This window comes from Chinchilla lanigera, unplaced genomic scaffold, assembly GCF_000276665.1.
Source record: "Chinchilla lanigera isolate Chin_1 unplaced genomic scaffold, ChiLan1.0 scaffold00007, whole genome shotgun sequence".
NCBI lineage: Eukaryota > Metazoa > Chordata > Mammalia > Rodentia > Chinchillidae > Chinchilla > Chinchilla lanigera.
The window spans coordinates 2,606,429-2,630,001 of NW_004955408.1; the positions used below are offsets into that span (position 1 = coordinate 2,606,429).

A 23,573-nucleotide genomic window follows, 5' to 3' on the forward strand; every position below is an offset into this window, starting at 1 on the left:
CTTCTCTGCTTGCCCCCACCCAGGGAGGAAAACATGGAGCTCAAGAAGTTGTTGATGAACAACAGCAACAAAGAGGGGACATACGGGCGGCCAGGCTCACCAAAGACGGAGGGTGCTGGTGAGAAGGCAGCGGCTGTGCAGCAGCAGGTATGGGTTCCAATTCCCTCTGCGGCATTGGGCGCGCAACCCCCCACCGCCCCCCACAGTGACCGGTGCGCTCGCAGCCCCTGCGCAGGGACTCCCACGGCAGCTCGCCTCGCTGGCACATGGCCTTTCCTCAGCCTCCCCGGCACTTGCCCCTCAGCCTTTGCTCTGCCTGCAGCCTGGTGGAGCACCCCACTCCCTGGGCTGCGTGCTCGGATCTGCTGGCTCTGTGGCCCCGAGGTCTTCTCCCGGCCAGCCAGCTGCCGGTCTCTCGGCACGCTCACAGAAGGTGGTGTGCAGGCCTTCGTGCGGTCTGGCATACTCCCTAAGCACACTTGTTTGTCAGTCTCTTAAAGGTTGGCTTCCAGAAGTCAGCTTAACATGTCCGTGGGAAGAATTGGGGGGTTGGGTTAGAGCCCATCTGGGGACCCTGCTCAGCTCCTGGGATTGCAGCCCGAGAGCCCCTGGAATGGAGACAGGAAGGCTCTGGCTAGCGTTGGCATAGCCCCGTGGTGCCTAGGTTGGCCCATTTCCTCCTCCACCTCCAGGCCCAGTCCTGGTTTACCGGCAGGTCCCAAGTGCCCCTTTACCATCTTCACGTCCCTGAGGCCCACCTCTTTGCCAGCATACTTTCCCCCTTCAATGGGGCTTGATACCGGTGTAGTAGGTCTTGTCAGTGACAAGCCAGACACCTATACAGTAGTCGTAGTTATCTTAATGTAACGTGTACGCAGGCCTGGCAAGTCTATGTTCTCTGGGCTCCTCTGGTTTCGTGCAAGGTAGGCGGGCCTGGGACGCCTCTTCCAGCTCACAGCTGTGAGGTGTGGAGCGGCCCCGGGTCATCATGCGGAGGAGATGCCCGTGGCACCTGCTCTCAGGCAGACCTGGGTACAGCCAGGAAACACTTGCAAATCTCAGCCCACGGAGACCGTCCCTCCTTGCATGTGCCCCTCTGCTCCAGTCCTGCCTTCCCCGCCCTCGCGGAGGAGACTCGGCACTATGCTGACCTCCACGGGTGTTCGGAGCTGCCTCGGGTGGAATCCTGTGCTCAGGCCACTGCTTCCCAGCTCCTCCCATGCCCCATTGCCTCGCCGACTGCCCCAAAGACTGGAGGCTCCCAGACCCTCAGGCCCCGGGTCCTGGGAGTGTGTGTCCCTGCACCCAGTGCCGGCTCTTGCCCACGCCTCAGCCGTGGATGAGTTGCGTAAGCTCTCCGGGCCTCAGTTTCCTCCCTGTAACGCCTCCCGCTGAGGGCTGTTGGGAGGAGCAGGGATGCAGTGCACAGGAAGGGCTCCGTCGTCATAGACGGCCAGCAGACTGGTGCCAGCTGTCAGGTCCGTGGCCTCTGGCTCCTTTTGGCTGTCCACACGGATGCTTCTCTGTGGAGGTTCCGGGTGCACCACCCAGGACCCCAGTGACCGTCCTTTCCTTCCCCGCTCCCCCTGCAGCAGTGACCTGGCTGAGTGCAGCTCACTGCAGCGGGCAGCAGGCCCTGAGGGACAGGCGAGGCTCCCCTGCCTCGCACCCAGCTGTCTTACGGCCTCGGCCTGTAGGGAGCACATGAGCCTGGGGAAGTGGAGTTGGGCGGGAGTGTGGCGCGTAGACTGTGACTCCAGCACCAGTGTGGTGGGGGGCTCTGTGTCACAGGTCCCCCAGGCATTCTGGGGCCAACCTCCTGTTACATCTTCTGCCAAGGCCCAGCGAGGGGCCTGGGGATAGAACCAGGGCTCAATTTCTACCCTAGCCTCTTTCTGTGGTTTTTATTTATTTAACTTTAAAATGTTAAATAAATTTTAAAATGTACTTGATTTTAAAGCTCTGTGCTGAGATAATTGTAAACATAAGCAGAAGGAGTGCAGAGTTCAGTCCCCAGCTGCCCTCCCGCGGGCTCCGCTGCTGTCAGCGTGGTCCGCGTCACGGTTCAGTCTGCAGCCAGGGGCTCGCATAAGCACGTGCCGCCTGCTGTGCCGCGCACTGCCTTTCCCTCGAGCTGTGCTGCACTGGGACTGACCCAGGGTCCTGCATGGCGTTAAGCTGTCCCAGCTTGGCCTCCTGCCGCCTCTGACCATCCCAGCTGTTCCTGGCCTTTGAGACCTTTACACTTGTGAGCTGCACCGGCCAGGTGCCTTGCAGCACGTTCTTCAGTCGGGGTCCATCTGCTGTCCTCCCGTGGCCGGGCTGCGGGTGGACTGGGGCAGGGTCTCGCAGGTGGGAGGCTGTGTGTGCTCGGTGCGTGGGGTGCTGGGCCTTTCTCCACGGCTCACGCGGGGATGTGCGTCCTCGGTGTATTCGATTCCTCCGATTCCTCTGAACTTGGATCGCTTGGTCAAGGTTTGCTCAGGTTGTTCCCCGGTAAGTGACTCAGTGACTCGTTTTCATGCATAACTTCAAATTGTTATTCAGTTTTCTCGTTGGTTTGGGGTCCCCTCGCAGTGCCGGTGATCAAACCCAGGGCCTGAAACATGGTGGGCAAGTGCTGTACCTCGGAGCTCCATCTCCAGCACTTTCGAAAGTTTGGTCTGGAAACAGTGTCTCACCGTGTTGCCCAGTCTGGTCTCAAGTTTTCAGTCTTCCTGGCTCTGCCCCTCAAGTAGCTCAGATTGCAGGAGTGTGTGTGTGTACTGTGCTTGGCTTTAATGAATACTTTTGAGAAATTTTGGGACCATGGAAACATCCTGTTTCTCCTTAAATATTCATTTTTTACTAATTTTAGAGCCCGCTGGTAGATCTCAGCACGGTCTTTATTACTGTGCTGTTCTAAAGGTGACTTTGTGTTGCCCTTATTCTTTCCACATTATAGTTGAAAATCTGTAAAGATGTGTTGGTGGGTGTGGTGATGCACTCCTGAAATCCCAGCACTCGGGAGGCTGAGGCAGGAGGATCATTGCGAGTTTGAGACCAGCCTGGGCTGCAAAGTGAGCTCAAGGCCAGCCTGAACTGCATAGCGAGACCCTGTCTCAAAAAAAACAAAAAAAGATGTGTTTCTTACTTATTGAGCTATTTCTTTGTATCATTATGGAATCAAGGCTATTTCATACCATGGTTTATAATCCAGTACTATCATGCTTCACTCGGCTGTTGGAAGTGTTACGCTTTGGCCTGGGAAACCCTTCGACATTGTTTCCCATGCCCCTTTGTTCGTGTCCCTTTTATTACTATTTACTGTTACACTCCCTTAATCTCTGGCACTGTACTGTGCTCCAAAGTCACTTTAGATTTTCTCTGCCCCACCCCTAGACTTAACCACTTCTCAAAGGAGTCCTGTCTCTTTGTATTAAAAAATGGTATTTAGAAACCAAGCTGTGCATTCAGCACTTGGGATGCTGAGGCAAGAGGATCACTGAGTTCAAGGCCAGCCTAGATCACATAGCAAGACCCAGTCTCAGAACAAAACAAACAGGCTGTGGGCGCTAGGCGTGTGCATTGCTACTGGGGTGTCCCTGCTGTGGGCCCTTCCAGAGGACAGAGCAAAGAAAGATACACGCATGTACTAACCGTGCATCCACACATGCATTTTTGTCTCATTTGAAAAATATTTTCTAAATAAATGTTTTTGCAAAACTTTAATTTTGATAAAGCTTGAAAAAATACATAACACTGTTTATTTTTTGGTTTTTTGAGACAGGATCTCCCTATGTAGTTCAGGCTGTCCTTGAACTCACTGTGTAGCCCAGGTTGACCTCTAGCTCACAGGGGTCCTCCTGCCTCAGCGTCCCAAGAGCTGAGATAACAGGCCTGCATGGCCACACTTACCTAATTTGCAACTCTTGCTGACTGGGCCTGAGGAGTGTGGGCGGGAGGGCTTGGCCAGCAGCACCTGGCATCTCGGGTGGAGCCTGTGCAGAGAAGGCTGGTGCCACCAGCCTTGGAGAGGGTGGTCTTCCAGAAGGGACTGGCAGGGTTGGGACAGGCCACGTGTGCTGGGAGCAGCAGGGCTGGGGCCACAGGGCGAGGCCGTTGGGGAGCGGCGGGTGGGTGAGCTTGCTCGGAGGCGCTGGTGAAGGCCGCTGTCTCTCCGCAGGCTGTTGTGATGGTGGGCAAGGCCCCAGCGGTCGGGGCCTTGGGTGCCGCTGAGAAGAAGGTGAAGATGCTGGAGCAGCAGCGCATGGAGGTGGGTAGCTAGAGCACGGCCAGGGAAGACCCTGCCCTCCTGGGACCACAGGAGGAGACACTGCCTGGCCCCCTGGCCCCAGTGAGCCCTAAGCCAGCTGCCCTGCAGAGGGAGGCCTGCTGGCCTTCCTTGATCTGCCCACAGGGTCACCGAGGCCTAGAGTTGTCAGGGTGGGGTCGGAGGGCTCCTCTGGTAAACTGGATTGGGGAAGCGGTGATGGCACATGAGTTTCGGAGTGGCAGTGAGGGGCTCCCCTGTCTGCCAGGGCCTCAGCTTCCCACCAGCCTCACTCACGCCGTTCCTACGCCTCTCGGTGAAAATGGGACACTGGGGCACACAGACCCCCGAGGATGGCTGCTGGCGCGGCGTGCGCCTCGCTCTCCTGCCCAGAGGAGTGTGCGGTGGCCGGCAGTGAGGAAGCACTTGGAGCGCTGGCTGGGGTGTGCAGCCGCCGTTCACACTGAGTGCACTTCGGGGAGCTGGTGTACGGGGCAAGGGGTCGGCACTGTCCTTCCCTGCGTATAACCCTTCTCTCCCACAGCTGCTGGAGGTGAACAAGCAGTGGGACCAGCATTTCCGGTCCATGAAGCAGCAGTATGAGCATAAGGTACCGTGGGGCTCCTGGCTGTGACCCCAGGGCGTCTTCACCTGGCTGCTTCTGTCTCAGCAGCTTGGAGCCTTCCAGGGAGGCCGAGCTGAGCCCCCGGGTGGCCCAGAGAAGTAGGGTGGCAGCTGGGGACCGTGAAGGCGAGCGTGGCCCGGGTCCCCAAGCACCCTGCACCCCTGCCCTCACCTTTCTCTTGCTTCCTCTCAACCCAGATCACCGAGCTGCGCCAGAAGCTGGCGGAGCTGCAGAAGCAGGTGACTGAGCTGGAGGCTGAGCGGGAGCAGAAGCAGCGCGACTTTGACCGCAAGCTCCTGCTGGCCAAGTCCAAGATTGAGATGGAGGAGGTGAGGCTGGCCCCCGGCCCCGCTGTGCCAGCCCCTGCCCCGTCAGGAGGAGTCAGGTGGAGTCCGCGCCAGCGCTGGTGCTCAGGGCAGGGCTCTGCCCTTCCTCGTGCCTGTTTCGCTTCTGAGAGTCAGCCAGGCTTGGTTAGCTCTCGCCTTTCAGATTTCCTTGTTTTGTCAGTTAAAGTCTTAGTCGCCAGAGCTGCTCGGGTACTGGGAAGCATACGGTGGCGGAGGCGCAAGCGGCCTTGGTGGGGGTGCATCCGAGCAGGTTCACGGCAGTGGGGGCGGGGCTGACAAAGGTGCAGCTGTCTGTCTGTCCACGTGTGCGTCCCAGGCCCTGGGCTGGGCCTGGAGATTCAGTGTGCACTGTCCAGCCTGCCCTGGCTGGGGAGGAGGAAGATGCCCAACAGCTCGGTAGAGGCAAAGAAGTGAGTATGTATTACGTGCTACAGGACAGGTCACAGGGACCAGAGTGTGGGTGCAGGGAGCACCACATTCAGTTTGGGGGTGTCAGGAGAGGACCTTGGAGAAATGGCTTCTGCTCTGCCAGCCATGGCCCTGCAGGAGCCCGGTGCAAAGTCAAGAGGCCAGGCCGCGGGGCTTCCAGACCCTCCAGGTTGTCATGTGTTGCCACGTCTGCCTCCATGGGGACGTGTGTGGGCCTCGACCTGGCTTACAGATGGACAGGTCACGTGCACTGTGTGCCAGAGTCCTTGCCTGGGCGCTCAGCTGTGTCTGCGAGCCCGGCAGGGAGGACACGTCCTCTGCCCTCTCAGCAGTGCGCCGGCACAGCTTGTGACTGGGAGTGAGCTGAAGGTGCTTGAGTCCCTTTCCCCGCTCGGTTGGAGGGAGGTGACGTGGTAAAGCCCTGGGCTCTGACAGCGGAGGGGACGCCTCCCCCAGACAGGTGTGGCTGTGAGTGGGGGAGGCCTTGCTCTACCCTCGAGCCTCCTTGGGGCGTCCACAGCCGCTCCACCTGTTCTGGCCACAGGTGCCAGGTCATCTCTAGCTTCTCTCGGTTTGGAGAATATTGACTCCAGGCCCCCTGGGCTGGCAGACCTGACCCGACTCTGTCCTTGTCCTCGGGGTGTGTGTGCGTTATTGTGAAATGCTGACTCGGAGCAGACAGAGGGAAGGTTTCTGGAACACCTCCCCACCCCACCCCAGCTCGGCAGTCTGCAGCCGGGGTGCTGTTTTCAGGTCCTGTCCACATCTGCACACATGACAGCCGCCTGCGTGGCGTGGGCAGCCTGGGCTCCAGCAGCTCCTCCCCGTCTGGATGCCGTTCCTGTGGTGTGCAGGGGCCGGTCTGACATGGGGCTGTCTGGTGCCCTTCCCAGGTGCAGAAGCCTGGAAGGTTCTGTATCAGGTGTGGGAGGGGCATCCCCTCCCTGATGCCCCCATTGCTGCCTCTCGGCTCGGGGGATCTCTCTCTCAGCCCCACAGCTCTTTGGCTCTGGAGGAACACCATGTGCAGAGTGCTATGGTGGTTATGTCCTCGCAAGTTCTCTCTCGGGGCTCGGAGACAAAAGACCCTGTAGGTGTTACCATGCTTCATCTCTCCCTGGGGGTCGCAGGAGGCTCCTGTGTGAGGCTGGTGGAAACTGGTTTGTTCCCTAGAAAACTGCACAAGGCTGTGCTCAGATTGGGCCTGTGGCCCTGCAAGGCCCCTCCCCGGGGCTTAGGTAAGCACAGAGCTCCGCAGTGTCCAGGCCTTCCTGCAGCAGTGCCTCCTGTTGAGGGGAGGGTCACCGGCTTTTTCGAACATCCCCCAGTGCCTTGTGTGGGTGATGCGAGGTGGTGTCCGCCGAGCAAGGGAGAGAGGGATCTGTGACAAGGGCCAGGCGTCCCGAGGAGGCGCTCTGCTTACCCACCTCATGCTCCCTGCAGACTGACAAGGAGCAGCTGACCACTGAGGCCAAGGAGCTGCGCCAGAAGGTCAAGCACCTGCAGGACCAGCTGAGCCCGCTCACCCGGCAGCGCGAGTACCAGGAGAAGGAGATCCAGCGGCTCAACAAGGTGGGCACCTGGCTGCCCCGCATGGGGAGGGTTCTCGCCAGCCGCAGTGTGCACCCCTTGCCGCTGGCCCCCGCTCAGAAGGGGTGAGCTGGCGGGGAAGTTCCTGCCTGGCTTCCCACCCCGTCTTAGCACCCCTCGCTCACAGAGCCTTCCCAGGGCCGCAGGTCACCCTGTTCTGTGCCTCTGGAGTATCAGCAGCTTTCCCGTGAACGCTTGCTTGGCTTTGCCAGCGCCTGACCGGAGCACGTGGTCCGGAAGTGCTTACTGAAGGGAGGGATGGGCACGGGCTGGGCTGTCCACCCGCGTGAGGTGGGTCCGGGCACCGAAGACACCCGGGTGGGCACTGACTAGGTGAAGCAGAAACGCTCTGACCTGAGCCAGCCGAGGGGCAGTGGGCAGGCAGGCCTAGGGCTGCTTCCAGCCTGGCTCGACCAGCGCCGGGTCGGGCCTTGTTTTGCTGTGCGGCTCGAATTGTCTGAGTCCTGCTCCCCTGCCAGTGCAGTGCTCTGCGGGCCTGGAGGCCTTGCGGAGCTCGTGGCTCGGGGCTGGTTCTGTGCTGATTGTGCTCCTGTTCCCTGCTTCCTGCCCTCTCCTGGGGGCACGGGCGTGAGTGTGGCTGCGCCTGGACCCACCCTGCCGGGCAGCCCTCCCTGTTGGGTTTGATACTTCATAGGCACTCACGATGCTCAGTTCCTGAGCTCTGGGCACTGGGGATTTGAACGCTGGCAGAGTCCTGGCCACAGTGCTCACGGTGAGGAGGAAGCTGTAGGTGTCCTGGGCCAGGTCAGGACCGAGACACTTACGTGGAGGGGTGTGCACGGCGGGCGGCCCGCTGTGCCTTCGACCTGGGCACGTCTCCCTGTCTCGGACTCGTCCTCTCACTTCAGACGTGCGCTGGGGGAGGAGGGCAGAGCGGGACTGTCACCTCCCGTGGAAGACCCTCAGTGGACGCCTGGTCCAGCGCCTTCCCCGGGTCCCTGGAGCTGGGGCATTGGGGGGGCTGTGCAGCCCAGGTCGGCGCGAGGTCTGCGGCACCGCGGGCAGGGCCAAGGCCTGGTGGTGGAGCAGCCCATCGAGGGGCTGAAGCCAGGTGGTGACGAAGGGCGACTGGAGTTCTGAAGTAACGTGTTAACAGGTTAGATAGGGACACAGTGAGTGTATGCCTTCTAGGGTGCGAGGCGCTGGGCATGGTAGCATGCACCTTTAATCAGGAGGAGGCAGGAGGACTGAGTTTGAGGCAGCTTGGGCTACATAGCAAGATCCTGTTTCGAAAAAAAAACAAGCAAAAGATGTGAGCATAGCGCCTACATAAAGGACTGTTTTGTAAATATGTGGATTTGCTGTTTTAACTTTCAGAATGTTACTTGTTGATGTTTCAGTTTCCCTTCAGTGTGAGAAAGGTGAAGTAGCACATAAGTAGAAATTAAGATCCAGTCTGATCACCACAGAGAGCCAGGAAGGGCCCTACAGACTCGAAGAACCGGAGGTGCAGCGTCAGGCAGAGCAGCTGTGGGAGACGGAGCTTCCCTCCCAGACCTAAGGTTCCTCCCGGGCCTGCGGACCAGGACCTGTGCTTCTCGCTTAGTACGAGCCCCCTCCAAGAGGCCCCCAGCTGAGCTTCTGGTTAAGGTCACGTGCTGGGCCACTAGCTCCGCGACCTTGAGCAAGCCGCTTCGGGTCTCTGAGCCTCAGCTGTCCACCCGGGAAGCAGGCGAGGCTGTCGTAGTCCTCCCTCCCGGAACTGGAGAGCTTCCACCAGATGTGTGTAGGAGGTCGACAGTTAGGGCTGTGTTTGGAACACAGAACTGGTGGTCGTTTTCATCGTGAACAGGAAGAGGGTCCCTGAAGGTGTTCCCCAAAGGGCTTGATTTCCTGGCTTTTGATCACCCTGTGCCGACGGCCCCATCCCTTCTCTCCCTGACCCAGGCCCTGGAGGAAGCACTGAGCATCCATACCTCCCCATCACCCCCGGCCGCCTTTGGGAGCCCAGAGGGTGCCAGCAGTCTCCTGAGGAAGCAGGAGCTGGCCACGCAGAACGAGCTGCTGAAGCAGCAGGTGAGGCTCGGGGAGCCGGCGCCATCGTGAGGGCCAGAGAGGGTTTGGAGGACCTGGGATTAGGGCCCGTGTGCTGGCCTGTCCCTGCCCTGCCCAAGTCCCTCCCGTACCCCTTTGTGACTTGGCCCTCTCTGCCCCACTGGCTCCTCACCTGCTATGTAAAAATTAAATTTTAGGTAAGTGTGTTTAAAAGGGAGCTTTCTTTCACTGCTATAAATGGAAAGACCTGTATATTTGCTGCAGAGAAGAGATGCTCTCTGAGGCACGCAGAGGACGAGAGGAGTGTGAAGGGCGGTGGCTTTCTCGCCTGCTCACGCCCTCCTAAACCAGCGTCGTTCCAGTCAGGGTCTGGGATGGGCAGCAAGGATGGGAACCTGCGAGCCATGTACTTCCCCGCCGGGACACCGGAGCCTTGCGGGAGGCCGCCCGGGGTGCAGAGCCAGCGGACGAATCCCGCTGTGCCGCACGCTGGGTCTGTGGCTCCGCCCTTGGGCCTCAGTGGATGGAGGGGTTGCACATCAGTGGTTGATGGCTTTTAATCTTTTTTTTTTAAGCCATGAATTTTTGTTCAAATAACATTCTTCCTCGAAGTCAAAACATAAGAGAGAAGGATGCAGAACTATTCCGTTCCAAGTTGGGGGTATGGGCAAGAGGTGTGCCCGTGCCCCTCACGGTGAAGCCCGAGACAGGGTGAGACCGGCCCTGGTCTGGGACCCGAGCAGGAAGCACAGGGTCTGGCCCACGCTCAGCCGCCCACCCGCGTGCGCAGGTGAAAATCTTTGAGGAGGACTTCCAGAGGGAGCGCAGCGACCGGGAACGCATGAACGAGGAGAAGGAGGAGCTGAAAAAGCAGCTGGAGAAACTGCAGGCCCAGGTCACCCTGTCAAACACCCAGGTGGGAGCAAGCAGCCCCGTGGGACAAGTGCTGGTGCCTCCTCCACCCAAGACCCCAGCGTGTCCTTTGCCCCCTCTGGGCCTTGCGCAGTGACAAGGCCTGAGTCTAGGATACCAGCTCTGACTGCACTGTCATTCTGCATGCTTAGAGAAGCAGATTTAGGAAGTGACCCTGAGCCCCGACTCTGTCATAGAGTGGGGCTGGACAGGGACAGGAAAGCCCAGGAGCAGCACACCCTCCTGACCTGTGTCCAGACCGCCCACAGGGAGTGGGCTCCCCTGGGTCACAGCCAGTCCCCTCTTATGGCCAGGGAGGCCCTGGGCCCCGCCTAGCTGAAGCACTTGTGTCAGTGAGCCTCCCTCCCTCCCTCCACCCTTCTCCAGCTGAAAGCTTTGAAGGAGGAGGAGAAGGCGAAGGAAGCCCTGAGACAGCAGAAGCGGAAGGCCAAGGTGAGCGCTCAGGTGGCCGCCTGCCCTGCCCGGAGCCACATCCCCTGTCTTGTCCCCACCCGTCCCCTCCCCGCATTCCCCACCCACATCCCAGACTCGAGTGCCCTCAGAGGGCTGAATTCCAGAAACGGGGAGATGAGGTGGGTGTCACTGCTGAGCAGAGCCTGACGTGAGTCCTTCTCACAGGCCTCAGGAGAGCGCTACCACGTGGAGCCCCACCCAGAGCACGTCTGCGGGGCCTACCCCTATGCCTACCCGCCTGTGCCAGCCCTCGTGCCGCATCATGGCTTCGAGGACTGGTCCCAGATCCGCTACCCCCCGCCCCCCATGGGCATGGAGCACCCACCCCCCATGGCTGGCTCACGCCTCTTCCATCTGGTGAGTCCATGGCCTCCCTGCAAGAGCCACCTGGGGCTACTGAAGGCCCTGGCTGGGGAGGCAGGCAGTGAGGGTAGCAGGGGCGAGAATTCTGCCGCCCGCGGTGGGCAGGGTTGCCGGTGCAGAGTGGAGAAGGCCGAGATGCAGGGCAGGGAGGCAGGTCCTCTCCAGGCCCTGCAGGGGCTGCCAGTGTGAGCCTGACCTCGCGTCTCCACACTCAGCAGCTGCCAGAGCTGGACCTGGTTCTCTCCTCGTCTTCCTCTTTTTTTTCTTCTTTTCTTTCCTCTCCTTGTGCTTTCTTTCCTTTTCCGTACTACTTTCTCTCCAAAACCCACTGTCACCTGCTGCTCTCCTCCACGCCTTCTGCCACATCCCTAGCTCTGCCCTCTGCCCTGGAGATGACTGGCCTCTTCCGCAGCTTTCCCTGGGTGACCCTGCTCTGTATGCGGCTTTAAACCCTGGAGGGCAGCGTAAGCCTAAGAGATCGGTCACTCGGAGCCAAGCCTGGCCCCTTTCCCAGCTGGGTGACATTTCTTAACCCTTCCGAGCCTCCATTTCCTCCCCTGGGAATGTTAACCTGGACAGTTAGGAGCATTAAGTTATCCTTGGCCAGTGTCTCTCTAGTACTACTCAGGCTCCACAGCTGCTGCTGTGATTCGCGAGTGTGGTTATGGGTATTAAGCACCAATTTTGTTGCAGCCAGAATACACCTGGCGTCCACCCTGTGGTGGGGTGCGGAATCAGAGCTCCCAGGTGATGGACACGTCCCCAGCCAGGCCTGCAGAACCAGGTGGGTGTGGGCCCCTGTGCCGGAGCTGTCTCCCTGTGGGAGGTGATTTCTTCCCTACCAGGAGTAGCCCGGTTTGGAGATGCTGCTGGTACTTTCTGACCTTGGGGGAGAGAAGACCCAGGTTTCTGAAGTAGTGCTGAAAGGGGAGTGACCTTCACTGTGGGATGCGGGGGCTGAGCCTATGCGCTCATCCCTTCTGTGCTGTCCTCGTGCCGGGCATCGGGCTGGGGCAGGGGGGCCTGTGGCAGTGGACAAGGACCAGTCTCCACCCCTGTAGACCTGCTGTCCAGTGGTCCAGGGAGGCAGAAGCAGGTCTTAAATAGCGTGGCAGGTTGCATTGAGCGAGAGAAGATTGCTGTGAGACCTGCAGTGGGGGCTGAGGAGAGCTTTCCGGAGGGGTGACTCGGTTCAGACCCTCAGCGTGAGTGGCGTTACCTGGGTGAAGAAGCAAGGGTGGAGGGTGTTCCTGCAGAAAAGCAGTGAGCAGCTTCCTGCTCCTGGGACAAAGGCCTGATGTGGTACGGAGGGAAGGTGAATTTTGGTTGGAGTTTCAGTCCACGGTCGCTTGGCCTCATTGCTTCGGGATTATGTTGGCGCCATGCATCACGGCGGGAGTGCGGGGCAGAGCGGGCCTGCTCACTTCATGGCAGGTGGGAAACAAGAAAGAGAGCACGGGACAAGCTGGGTCCCCAGTGACACGAGGCTGCACTGCTAAGGACCCCACCGCCCCCAGCAGCACCACAGGCTGCTGACCCTGTGTTTAGCCTGTGGGCCTTCGAGGAGCACTGACGACGCAAGCTGGAACATCCCGCCTGTCTCCTGAAGGCTCACAGTGCCGATGTATTCAGTCCATCCCCAAGGGTACCGGCCTTCTCTACCCAGCATGGCTGAAGTCCCTGTCCCAAGTCTCCTGAGACTCAGGGCAAAGCCATCTGTGAAGCCTGTAAAACCATAAGGAAATTTCCCTATGTCCAGCATCCAGCAGTGGGACGGCGCAGGATTACATTCTCATTCCCAGAGAAAGGAACGGGGGATGGAGAGGAGGAGTCAGATCAGAGCCAGACACAAGCCCAGCGGGACAGACATGAGACCCTGCAGCTCTGTCTGGAGCTGGGCGTAACTGCGGAGGGGCTTAGCAGCCCGCGTGGCCGGCCGGGCGCTCCGTGCTCGGCATCGCCCAGCTGGGTGCCACTGCACTGCTTTCACGGCTTCACCCACCGGCCTGACCGGAGCGGCTTGCTGGCTGCTTGTGGCGGGGACTTGGGTTCCTGCGGTGACCCTGAGGCAGCTGCTGTTGCCTCTTCTCAGCGGCACTCGTTTTCCCTTTCCTCAGCAGGCGGCTTGTATGTGCTGCTTTTGTAGACAAACCGAGTTTGTCTCATCTTTGTGCTTTGCCTTTTTGCTCCCTATTCTCACAGTAAAAAGCAGCCGTCCGTACCCACGCCGCTGACAGCATCTGTGCTGCGTTGAAATCTCTTTTACCAGATCCTTTGCTCATCGCCTCTCAGCTAGTGCATGTCTTCGAGAACAGATAGCGTGTAGACAGGTTCCTCGCCAGCATGGCGCGTGTGGAACCTCCAGTCCAATTCCGAGCAGTCACTGCCACACTCGCAGCGTTCGGGGCCGCCACGTCCTCAGCGGAGCCAGCTGTCTGCCTCTCGCGCAGCATGCGAGGCATTTTCCAGCCCATTTCTCCGGACTTGGCCAGATTCCTCCCACAGAGCAATCCCAGAGGTTTCTGAACCACATCGTCGGGGACAGTCACAGCAGTGGCCCTGTTCTCAGAGCCAGTTTTCCGGTAGTCAGCTATCTGTCTGGCACTGGAACAAAACACCTGAGGTGATTGACTTAGAGGCAGAGAGACTTACTCTGCTCAGTGTCCGTGGCCCTTGGCCGTGTCCCTTCCGCCTGTGGCAGCGAGGGACTGGCAGAGGTCTCGCAGTCAGGAACCAAGAAAGAGAAGCGGGGAACAGCTGGGCTCCCAACATCACCTTCAAGGCTGTCCCCAGGGACTTCCTTCTCTCCCTAGTCCCCGCCTCTGAAAGGCCGTCACCTTTCGGTAGCCATGCGCTGGCGGCCATTTCTGTGTCACATGGGCCTTGGGGGGACCTTCATGTCCAGACCGCATCACTTTGGTGGGAGCAGAGCAAGGTGGCCGGCCTGAGGGTCTGAGGCAAAAGCGGCGTGGAAGGAGAAGGCGAGGCCGGTGGGCGGCGGGCAGGGCCCATGCCCAAAGTATGGGCTGTTGGACTCCTGAAAGCAGAGTGGCGTGAGCAGCTGGGCATTGTGGAAGGCACCCTCGGGCCACAGTATCCTCTGGTGATGTTGAAGGGACAGGTGCCACCTTTCTGTGGGCTGGGACGCTGCCCTTGCTCCCACTGGGACTCCTGTGGGGCAGGGGCACCGCCTCCATGGGGCTCTGGGGGTGTAACCCCTCGTGCGTGGGGGAGGGAGGAGGGTCAGGCTCGTCTCCGCGTGAGGAGCCTTCTGGAAGAGTCCCTAGCATGCAGCAGTGGAGCCAGCTTAGTGAGGAGACAGGGTGAGTGAGGCTGGAGGACAAATGATCACGGGGGAGGATCCGGTGCCTGGGGACGGGGTTCGCTGGCCAGACGTGTTCCCGGGGCTCTGCGGAGCCCTCGGGGGCCGCCTGGATGAGTGGCAGAGGGCGGCCTGGTGGGAAGCGCTGAATTCTCCCCAGAACTGCTCCCTGCTGGGATCGAGAGCCAGACTGACTGGGTTCAGGTCCCAGCCCCGCTCCTTCCTGGATCTGGGACGTGGGCAAGTCTGTCCAGCAGTGCCTGCACCCTAGCTCCCTCGTCTGTGAAGGGGTCATACTCGGCCCGGTCCACGGGGCACAGCCTTGCCCTCGGCTGCACTCGGTAGCTGAGTTACTCACTGGTACCGAGTTGGCCTCCGTGTAAGACTTTAAAACTAACTACCACATAATGTTTAAGTCCTCAAAATCTTTGTTTATTTAGAGTCTGCAGAGAATGATTGTGCGGGGCCTCAGTGAGACCAGATTGTGTCATTTGGCTCCACCTTCATCTTGCAGAGCTGGCTGACCTCGGATTGCCAAGAAGCTAGAGGCCGCCGCTGCGGGGCCAGAGCCTCCGCGGGACGCCAGGTCGCGGTGGGCGGGCACCTCACCGCCCGGACGCCCTCGGATACTGGGGCGGCGCCACCCGAAGCTCCCGCCCGCCGGCACGTGGAGAGGCCTGCCGGCGCGCCCTGCCGTCCTGCCCGGAGCCGCAGGGCGGGACGCCCATCCTGAGAGCGCGGTGCAGCCGACCCCATCCTTTCAAACCTCCGTGGAAGCGGTTCTGGCCCGCGCGTGCCAGGCGCAGTTCGTGTGTTTGGTTTTTGCTTCAGGCGCTGTCGCGGGCCCGCCCCGGGCCCTGCCCGCCTCTGCGAGGAGCTGAGGAAGAGCAGCCGTCCCCAGCGCCGCCCGGGACGGGACGGAGGGGGGCTCCGCAGAGCCCCGCACCGCGGGGAGGCCGCTCTGGCTGCCGAGGGGCCCCGGCGCCCCCACCGGAAGTGTGTGGTGCCCGCGGAGCACGCGGGGGTGACGTCTGTCCCGGCGCACCTATTTGCACAGATCTTGGACATAAATCCAAGTTGAAATCAGCATCCTGTGACTGGTGTTTCACATTCCGGCCCTGCGCCCCGCTACCCCTGCCCCGCGCGCGTTCCAGAGCCCGGGCCAGCGCGGCGGGCCGACCGCACGGCCGGGGGAACGGACGCCGGGAGGGGGGAGGCGGGCGCGGAGCGGCCTGCCGGGCGGCGCGGCCCGGGTCGCTTTGTACGCCAGTTAGCTACACCGCGCGGTCTGCGCGGCCCAGGCGAGAGGCGCAGCCCGCACCCGCTGCAGGGTCCGCGTCTCCGTCCGCCCCGGCCCCTCCCACACGCCGGCGCCGCTGCCGAGGAAGCACCGTGGGGCTCGGTTGCTGCAGAGGCTTTACTAGGCAGACGGGGTGTGGGGTGCCGGGGACAGGCGCAGGGGGGCGTCCCTGCCGGGCTCAGCCTGAATGCACGAAGGGCTGGGCCGCAGCAGGCTCAGGGGGGGTCCGCCCGCGGGCTTCGGGCCCCGCCCTCATGGAGACGCCCGCGCAAGCGCACTGCCTGGGGGGGCGGGCCTGGGGGCCCTTCAGGAAGGAGGGGTGGGTCTGGAGGTGCGGTGGTGCTCCGGGTCCCGGTCCGAGTCGGTCATCAGACTTAGCGCTTTGGGCTCTCACGAAAGTGGGTTGTCACTGGGACAGAACGGGAGAGAGGGGTTCGATCCCCCGCATTTGCGTGGTGCAGTCCGGGGAGTCGGCACAGGCAGGCCCGTGCACTGTGCGCGGCGTGCAGCACGGTGGGCGTGACGCACGCCCGGCACAGGGCAGGGGGCAGCCGTGCGCGCGTGCCTGGCGGCCGGGGCCGGGGGTGCCGGCTGTGCCGGCTGTGCCGAGGGTGTGCTGGGACTGGGGGTTTCCTTCCTGAGCCGGGGCCTCCCAGCCCCTGCAAGCGGGAAGTGGGAGCGGCTACTTCCCCGGGGCCATCAGGGCTGCCTGCCGCCTCATGTGGGCCAGGATGTCCATCTTGACGTTGCTGACCGTGGTCCGATGGTACCAGCGCATGATGGGTCTGCCGTCGGGCCCCACCAGGAACTTCTCAAAGTTCCAGCGGATGTCGTGGACCTTCATGGGTTCCCAGAAGAGGCGGTCGGGCGAGCCCACGAGCTCGGAGGTGGGAGGACAGGAGTTCTGAGCAGGAGAGAAGGGCGTCCGCTCAGCCCGGCGTCCCCCACCTCCTCCCTGCCTTCCTGGCCCGAGCAGCCTGGCACCGAGGGGCCAGAGAAAGCACAGCGCAGGACCCGGAAGACTGGCGGCTGCGGCCACTCGGCGGGACGCCAGAAGCTGCTCGCGGGGCTGCCTGCCCTTCCCGCTGCCATGGGGACGGGACCCGGCAGCGGGCGCCGCGGCACGGGCGGCTGTTCGCTCACCTTCAGGAAGGTGTAGAACTTCTGCTCTTTCTCCCCGTTCACGTCGCCTTTCTCAAAGAGCTGGAAGTTAGGAACGAAGCCCCCGCCTGGCCGGACGTACCTGCAGGAAAGGAACGTTGGCGTGGGTCGGGCGCAGGCACCGAACGGGCGAGGGCCGGGGACGCCCGTGGGTCGGGGCGGGCAGTGGGGCCGAGGGCTGGTGAGCGGGCGTGAGCGGAGCGGGGTCTGGGGTCCTCGAGCTCGATCCCGTCTCCCTACCGTCACCACACAGCTCAGTCCCCCCTCTGCTGCCGTGCGCTGCCCGACCTGCGTCCCTGTCCTCATTCCAGGGAGCGGGCTCCTCACGGGAGGGCGCCACGGGGGCCGGCACCACACGCTCGCGCACACGCGCACACGCCGCGCCGGGAGTCCCGGCCCCGAGCACTCACTTGAGGCTGGGGAGGATCTCCGAGTTCTCGCCCGGCTCCTGCTTGCCGAATTGGTTGCAGGGGAAGCCCAGGACGACCAGGCCGAAGGGCTCGAGCTCCTCCTGTAGTGCATTCAGTTCTGGGCGGGAGAGCAGAGGCCGCGGCCTGGTGAGGCGCGTGCCCGCCCGCCCGCACTGCGCCCTGCGCTCCTGGCCCCGCTGAAGCCACTGAGGCCGGGAGGGGTCGGCTCCCAGGATCGGCGTGAGTCACTGGCAAAGCTGGGCTTCGGGTCCTGGCCTCCCACCCCAGTCTGGGTGGACTGGGGCCGACAGAAGTGAGAAACCCTTCCTGAGGCCCGCAGTTGCCAGCCGCCTGCCATACGGGCGCGTCAGGGCTCTTGCGCGAGTCCTGGGGCCCCGTGGGCGCCACCCTTCCCTGGGCAAAGCCAGCCGGCTTCCTGGCGCTGGAGCAGGGCCCGCCACCCCACTCCTCTGGCTCTTCTGTGCAGGGAGCGAAGGCGGCCGGCCACCTCTCAGTGCCCTCCGCCCTGGCTTTGTGCGTAGTGTGGCACCTGGCCGTCTCTGCGCAGACACACTGCGCTGGCCCACCAGTGTGCTGTGCTCCCACTCCAGGGGCTCCGGCGAGGGCCTGGCACAACAGCGCGTCACACACCCTGGCCTCCCGCTCCTGCCAGCCCCAGCCCAGCCCCAGCCCAGCCCCAGCCCCGAAGGGTCCGCTCAGGCTGTTGTGTGTCCTCTCCTGCCCAGCTGAGGTGGGAGGGCTGAGGGGACTAGGAAGTCGCAAAGCCTGGGTCGTGGGCCCACTCCACCGCTGGTTTACTGAGGATGAGGCGAGCACCACAGGTCACCTTCCAGTCTGTTTCAGACCTTGCCTTCCCCACGTACCCACACTTGCTTTCACTGGCGGCCAAGGGGAGCCCCAGGGGCCCAAGCTGAGGGGACAGGGGCACTCTCAGGAAGACTGAGCCGCAGCCGTGTCTCACTGCAGTCGCACGAGCAAAGGGGTTTGTGGAGCCGGGTCCATCTCCCCCATCCCTGCGCTTTTAAGGCTGCAGCGGTGTCCACAGACAAAGAAGGGTAACCAGGGCTCTCGAGTGTGTCCAAGGCCAGCACACCTCAGACCTCAGAAAAACATGCCGCAAGCCTGGCACGGTGGCACACCTGTAATCCCAGCACTCTGGGAGGCTGAGGCAGGAGGATCACAAGTTTGAGCCCAACCTGGGCAACTTGGCAAGACACTGTCTCAGAAAGGGCTAGGGATGTAGCTCAGTGGGAATGCCCTGGGGAATTCCACCCCCAGTAAGAGGAGTGCATACACACGCACACACAGTGGAGCTGAGACTCTTGTGACTGGTCCCTCACCTTTGGCACCAGAGAAGTTCCTGTGATCTGTGATCTGGGGCAGGCGGGGGCGGGGTCTTACCGAGGTACTGGTCGGTCAGGCCTCAGTAGCTGGCCACGTTGACAAAAAGGACGTACTTGCCGCTGTACTTCTTAAAGGGGACGTACTCCTCGCCGTCAATGGTGAGGGCCCCAAACTCGTAGATGGTGCCACTCACACCGCCATGGCAGTCCGTCTGGAAGGGGAAAGACAGGCACCAAGAAGTCAGAGGTGGAAGGAACGGGCATTTTTCCACTTTGAAGTCAGCGAGAGTGCAGCGGGGAGAGCAGCTTGCCCAGAACCACACCGAAACCTGGAACCGGACCACAAGGGTGAAGTGATCTCGTATGACGTGATGCCTGTGAGAGCAGCAGGAGTCCAGTAGGGAGTTACCCTGAGACTGCGCACCTCCACCCATCGAGAGTGGGGGCCCCGGGTCCCTGGGAATCACGTCAGTGCCAGCTTAAGGACACTTTCAGGCTGGAGGGAAACTCACCCATCCAGGTACAGCCTGGGTGGACCGGGCTGGGCCAGGTGGCTGTGGAAATAGTTCAGGCAAGTGGCGCAGAGGCCTGAGCCAGGCCACCGGGATGGAGCAAAGGGACAGAAAGGAGAGGCCTCGGGGGCTGGGGATTTAGCTCAGCGGCACAGCGCCTGCCTGGCAAGCACAAGGTCATGAGTTCGATTCCCGGTACTGAAAAAAAAAAAAAAAAGGAGGTGCCCCGGTGTGGGGTGGGGGTGCTGAGGGTCCACAGCCAGAGGACCAGGAAGAAAAAGGCAGTGTCACAAAGCAGGGACACAGATCAGGAGCCAGAGTGGAGAAAGGCTGGTGGCGAGCAGCTGTGACAGTGACCACACACTTTCTCTCGGCCCAGCGCTTGCTCCAGGTTAGCTCTGGTCCTGGGCTGGCCCTGTGTGTCCCCGAGCCGGGCCAGCCACGCAACCCAGTGCCTGGAAAGCGAGCCAAGGGGAGGAGGGCTGGTGTCACCACCAACCTGCGGGACACTGCCCAGGACCCAGGCAGCCCCTGTGCTCCCCTGCCTCACCCCTAACCCAGACACCAGGACTCCAGGTCTGCTCTTGAGAGGGTGTCATGAACCATGACCTGGTCCAGCAGGTGGGCAGGGAGTGGTGGAGGCAAAGCCGGAAGCCCTGGCGTCGGTGATCTCCAATGCCCTCATCCCTAGCGCCTGCATCCTAGAGAGGGACAAAGATGGCACCCAAACGCCGGGAGGGCAGAGTTGGCCGGGTGGAGACGCAAGCCCACTCCTACGCTTCCCTCTGGTTCTGGAGAACCTGCAGCTGAGGCCAGGTCCCTGAGCCTGGCTGGGTGAAAGTGGTGCTAGCGGCCAGCAGGGTGTGGCCCTGAGGTGGACCAAGACCCAAGGGCCACATTCCACCCACCCTGAGGCTTCTGGGGTCTGGCCAAGGTCCCTTCCACCCTGCAGTGCAAACAAGGCGGAGCACACAGACAGCCCAGCTGCCCTGGGTCTGGCAGCCAGAAAGCGGCGCCTCCTAGCAACTCCATCCCAACCCACGCGCTAGCCCGGAGGAGAAAAGCCAAGAGGCTGGATAAACAGTCGAGCTCGGAAACAGCAGGAAGATGAGCCACCGGTACGGGCTCTGGATGGGTGGGGCATGAGCAGCCCCCGGCACTAGGGCCTGGTCTTTGCCCGTGGTGTGGCCTCAGCCAAGTCACTGTCACTCCGAGCCTTGCTAAGGATAATCCCATGTGGCTCCAGAAGGGTTGCAAGAACTTACTGAGAGATCACAACAGGCTTGAAATCCCCTTGAGAGGAAGTTCTGCCTGCAGCCGGGGTACAGGGCCCTGCCGTTCCTGCAGAATGGTGGGGAGGGGGCCCTGGATGCCAGCAACCAGTATGAACATGGTGACGCATTGGCCAGCAGGTGTTCAGGAGGAAGGACAAGTGGCGAAGCCGCCACGCTTCCTGCGTGGGCCAGTGTGGTCCGCGGGTGGCCCTGGGGGAGCCACCAGCAGCAGTCATACTGGGCGCCGCGGCTTGGGTCTGTGGGACTTGGCCCTTCCGTGTCCTCTGGGCCCATGGAACCCCCTCAGCCCTGTGCCTTGAACAGGGTAGCCAGAGAGGGCGGAGGACTTGAGGGACAAGAGCCGGAGTCAGGAGGGCTGGGCTGGGCTACAGAGGGTCGCTCAGCCCCTGGCTGGACTGTGCGGCTCTGTGTGATTCTCCACCCCGCCTCCCCCTCCCTTGTGGTGCTGTGAAAGCGCCGGCGGGGGCGGGGGGTCTGACTCTGCAACCACCCATCCCTCTGGGCCTCCAGCTCCTCCATCTTAAGAGCCCTTCAGCCCTGGTGTCAGCCTGTGGTCCCATGATCCTCTCTGCCTAGTTCAGTCACCTAGAAACTAGCGGTTACTAGGATCCCATGCACATCAGCAGCCATTACTCTCTCCAGCTCCTGCAGTCCTTCCTAGAGAAGGGCAGGGAGCTGGACTGAGGAGGGATCACAGCAAGGAAAGGGGGTCCCTTGCTCCCACCCTGCTCCAAGTGGGCAGGAAAAATCATCTCCTGGGAGCAGAGTCCATTGCCTTCAGCAGGGGGCCCCGGAAGCTGGAGCAGTGGTGCGTCAGCTCTCAGGGCCTGGGCATGGCGATGGGCATGTTCAGCTGTCACCAGCCAGCAAGCCCTCTTGCCCTTACCCTCACCCTGCCAGAGCCCATCCATCCTCTCAGCGTTCTGCACAACACATGGTATGACAGTTATCACGGGCCCATGTTTGCCTCCAGCCTGCGTGGGCAGGGCTGGGGCTCCCCCTCCTCGGCTGTCCTCAGACGGAGGGGGCAGGACTGACTCCATAGCCTGGCCTGCACACAGTCTACCCCAGCTCTACTCATGCTGAGCGTGAGACTTGCTTGTCCCATCCCACCGGAAGACGCCTTCTGAGCTGGTGCTTTTGAACAAGGCTGGATAGGAAGGAGCGTGTGGCATTCGTCTTTGGACCTGGCTCTAAGGCGAAGTAGACCAAGGGGACCTGGGCCAAGAACAGAACTCCAAAGCCTGAGTCTGCTTTTTGGGGTTGAGACAGCGTCTCACTCTGTAGCTCAAACTGGCCTTGAACTCACTCTATAGCCTGGGCTGGCCTCATATTCACGGTGATCCTCCTGCCTCAGCCTCCTGAGTACTGGGATTAGAGGCATACACCATCATTCTCAGCTTTCCCCTAGCTTGTTGGGGGGTGGCTGGGGTTTTGGAGACATAAATCTCTTTGGATCCATTTCTACTGGACCTGCCCTGGCTGCTACTAACCATGGAGATATGCAGACTGTGTCACCCCACTCTGGACCCCCAGCCCCACGCATCCCCCGCCTAGGGTTGCCTGCCGGGAGGACCCTGCCCGCCCCATGTTGTCAGCCAGCGGCCTCGCTCTTGCAGTACGGGTTGTGGCTGGGCTGTGCAGTGGGCAGCTTCTCCAGGCTCCCTCCAAAGCCGTCCGCTTCCCCGTCCTGCCCCCGCCTGCAGATGGAGAGCCTGAGCCCCGGGACGGGCGAGGACAGGGTCCCGAGCTTGCTGCGCAGCTCTCTGCTCCTTCACGGCCCTGGACGCCGCTTCTACCTGCGCCTGCAGTGCTTGGGCTTCGGCTCGAGCAAGTCTGCAACACCAGCCCCTCCCAGCTGCACGCCGCTTCCCTTTCTCCTCTGCGGTCTCCTGCAACCCCCACTCCAACCCAGAGGCCAGGTCCCCAGCTTTGTTCCGGGGACTCCCCCAGACCCCAGCGGTGGGGACAACTGGTACAACACCACAGAAGGAGCAAGGTGACCCCCGCCCCCAGGACGGCTGCGGAGGGAGCGAAGTGGGGTTCGCCTGGCATGCCACAGGGGGTGCCTGCGACGGAGCGGGCAGAGGAAGGGTGTCCCTCGCCATAGGGTCGGGTTGCGCCTCATCCTGCAGGCCCACTCACCTTCGACCTCTCCTGGCCGAGGCCAGGCGGGACGAAGCCGGCCAGGAGCAGGGACAGGAGGCAGGACGCCCGCAGGAGCCGGGCCATGGCTGCGCCGAGCTGCTGCCCTTGCCGTCCCACCGCGCCGCGCCGCCGTCTGGGGCACTGAGGCCGGCCGCCTTTCAAGCCTGGCGCGGGCCAATCGGTGACCAGGCTGGATCCCTTCAGCCAATCGCAGGCCGGCTGGGACCTGGGGAGCTACGGATCCGCCCTGCCGCCCCTCCCGACCCGACCCGCCCCCCGCAGGGACAGGCGAGCCTGGGCGGGGATGCAGCCAGGGCACCACGGCTGAACTGCAACCGCGAGCGGGGAGGGTTCCGCGCTGAAACACCCTGCTCCTGCCCGGGATGTTGAGTTTTGTTTTTGGAGGGACAGGATTTCACTATGTAGCCTGGCTCCTGCGGGGGTCCTGCTTCCTGTCCCTGCTCCTGGCTGGCTTCATCCCTCCTGGCCACGGCCAGGAAAGGTCGAAGGTGAGTGGGCCTGCCGGATGAGGGGCAACTCGACCATCAAATACACTGCGGTCCTCCTGCCTCAGCCTCTCCAGTGCTGGGATTACAGGCATGCACCACCACGACTATTGAGGATTTAAAATTTCAGCAAAAACTAAAGTGAGACCCCTGGGAACACTGAGTATGTATAGGCTGAGTCCTTAAGAAACCGGGAGCAAGTGTGCTGAGATTCCCACCTCCTCCGAGGACTGCCCCCCACTGCTATTTTTATTTTCTTTTGAGACTGGGTCTTAACTTGTGATCCTCCTGCCTCAACCTCCTGTATAGCGGCAATTTCAGACCTGTGCCATCATGCCCGGCTATGTGCTGGGATTTCAAATGCAGCCCCTCCTGGTTAGGGCATGGGATACCTCTAGTTTGCAGACAGCAAATACATTTGCTCCTTGTGCAGTCTTTTTAATTGAGACGTAATTACCTAGCATGTGTGAGGGACTGCATTCAATCTGCAGTACCATAAAAATAAAAAAAGAAAGGAAACTGCTTTTCTTGAATTGTAGTCTTGGAC

At 61.5% G+C, this 23,573-nt stretch overlaps 2 protein-coding genes across 7 annotated transcripts in view; one reads left to right on the plus strand and one right to left on the minus strand.

Moving 5' to 3' along the window:
- The window catches only part of Tnip1 (TNFAIP3 interacting protein 1), a 46,522-nt gene extending 31,105 nt beyond the window's left edge, over window positions 1–15,417 (plus strand). For 4 of the 6 annotated variants that reach the window (XM_013508186.1, XM_013508185.1, XM_013508195.1 and 1 more), the window contains 11 exons: window positions 24–147; window positions 4,166–4,255; window positions 4,797–4,862; window positions 5,075–5,206; window positions 7,097–7,225; window positions 9,152–9,280; window positions 10,050–10,175; window positions 10,559–10,624; window positions 10,811–11,002; window positions 11,702–11,792; window positions 14,771–15,417. In XM_013508186.1, coding sequence (XP_013363640.1) covers window positions 24–147; window positions 4,166–4,255; window positions 4,797–4,862; window positions 5,075–5,206; window positions 7,097–7,225; window positions 9,152–9,280; window positions 10,050–10,175; window positions 10,559–10,624; window positions 10,811–11,002; window positions 11,702–11,792; window positions 14,771–14,805 — 1,180 coding nt within the window. In that variant the 3' untranslated portion in view covers window positions 14,806–15,417. The remainder of the gene's footprint in view (window positions 1–23; window positions 148–4,165; window positions 4,256–4,796; window positions 4,863–5,074; window positions 5,207–7,096; window positions 7,226–9,151; window positions 9,281–10,049; window positions 10,176–10,558; window positions 10,625–10,810; window positions 11,003–11,701; window positions 11,793–14,770) is intronic. The other 2 variants (XM_005376061.1, XM_013508191.1) reach the window with 2 other exon arrangements.
- A 316-nt stretch (window positions 15,418–15,733) lies between these two features.
- Window positions 15,734–22,660, minus strand: Gpx3 (glutathione peroxidase 3). The gene is made up of 5 exons (XM_005376065.2): window positions 22,518–22,660; window positions 18,624–18,777; window positions 17,202–17,319; window positions 16,774–16,873; window positions 15,734–16,534 (listed from the first exon to the last, which is right to left on the minus strand). Exons 1-5 carry the CDS (start codon window positions 22,602–22,604, stop codon window positions 16,313–16,315), a joined length of 681 nt encoding a protein of 226 aa, XP_005376122.2. The 5' UTR covers window positions 22,605–22,660; the 3' UTR covers window positions 15,734–16,312.
- Window positions 22,661–23,573: the final 913 nt, after the last annotated feature.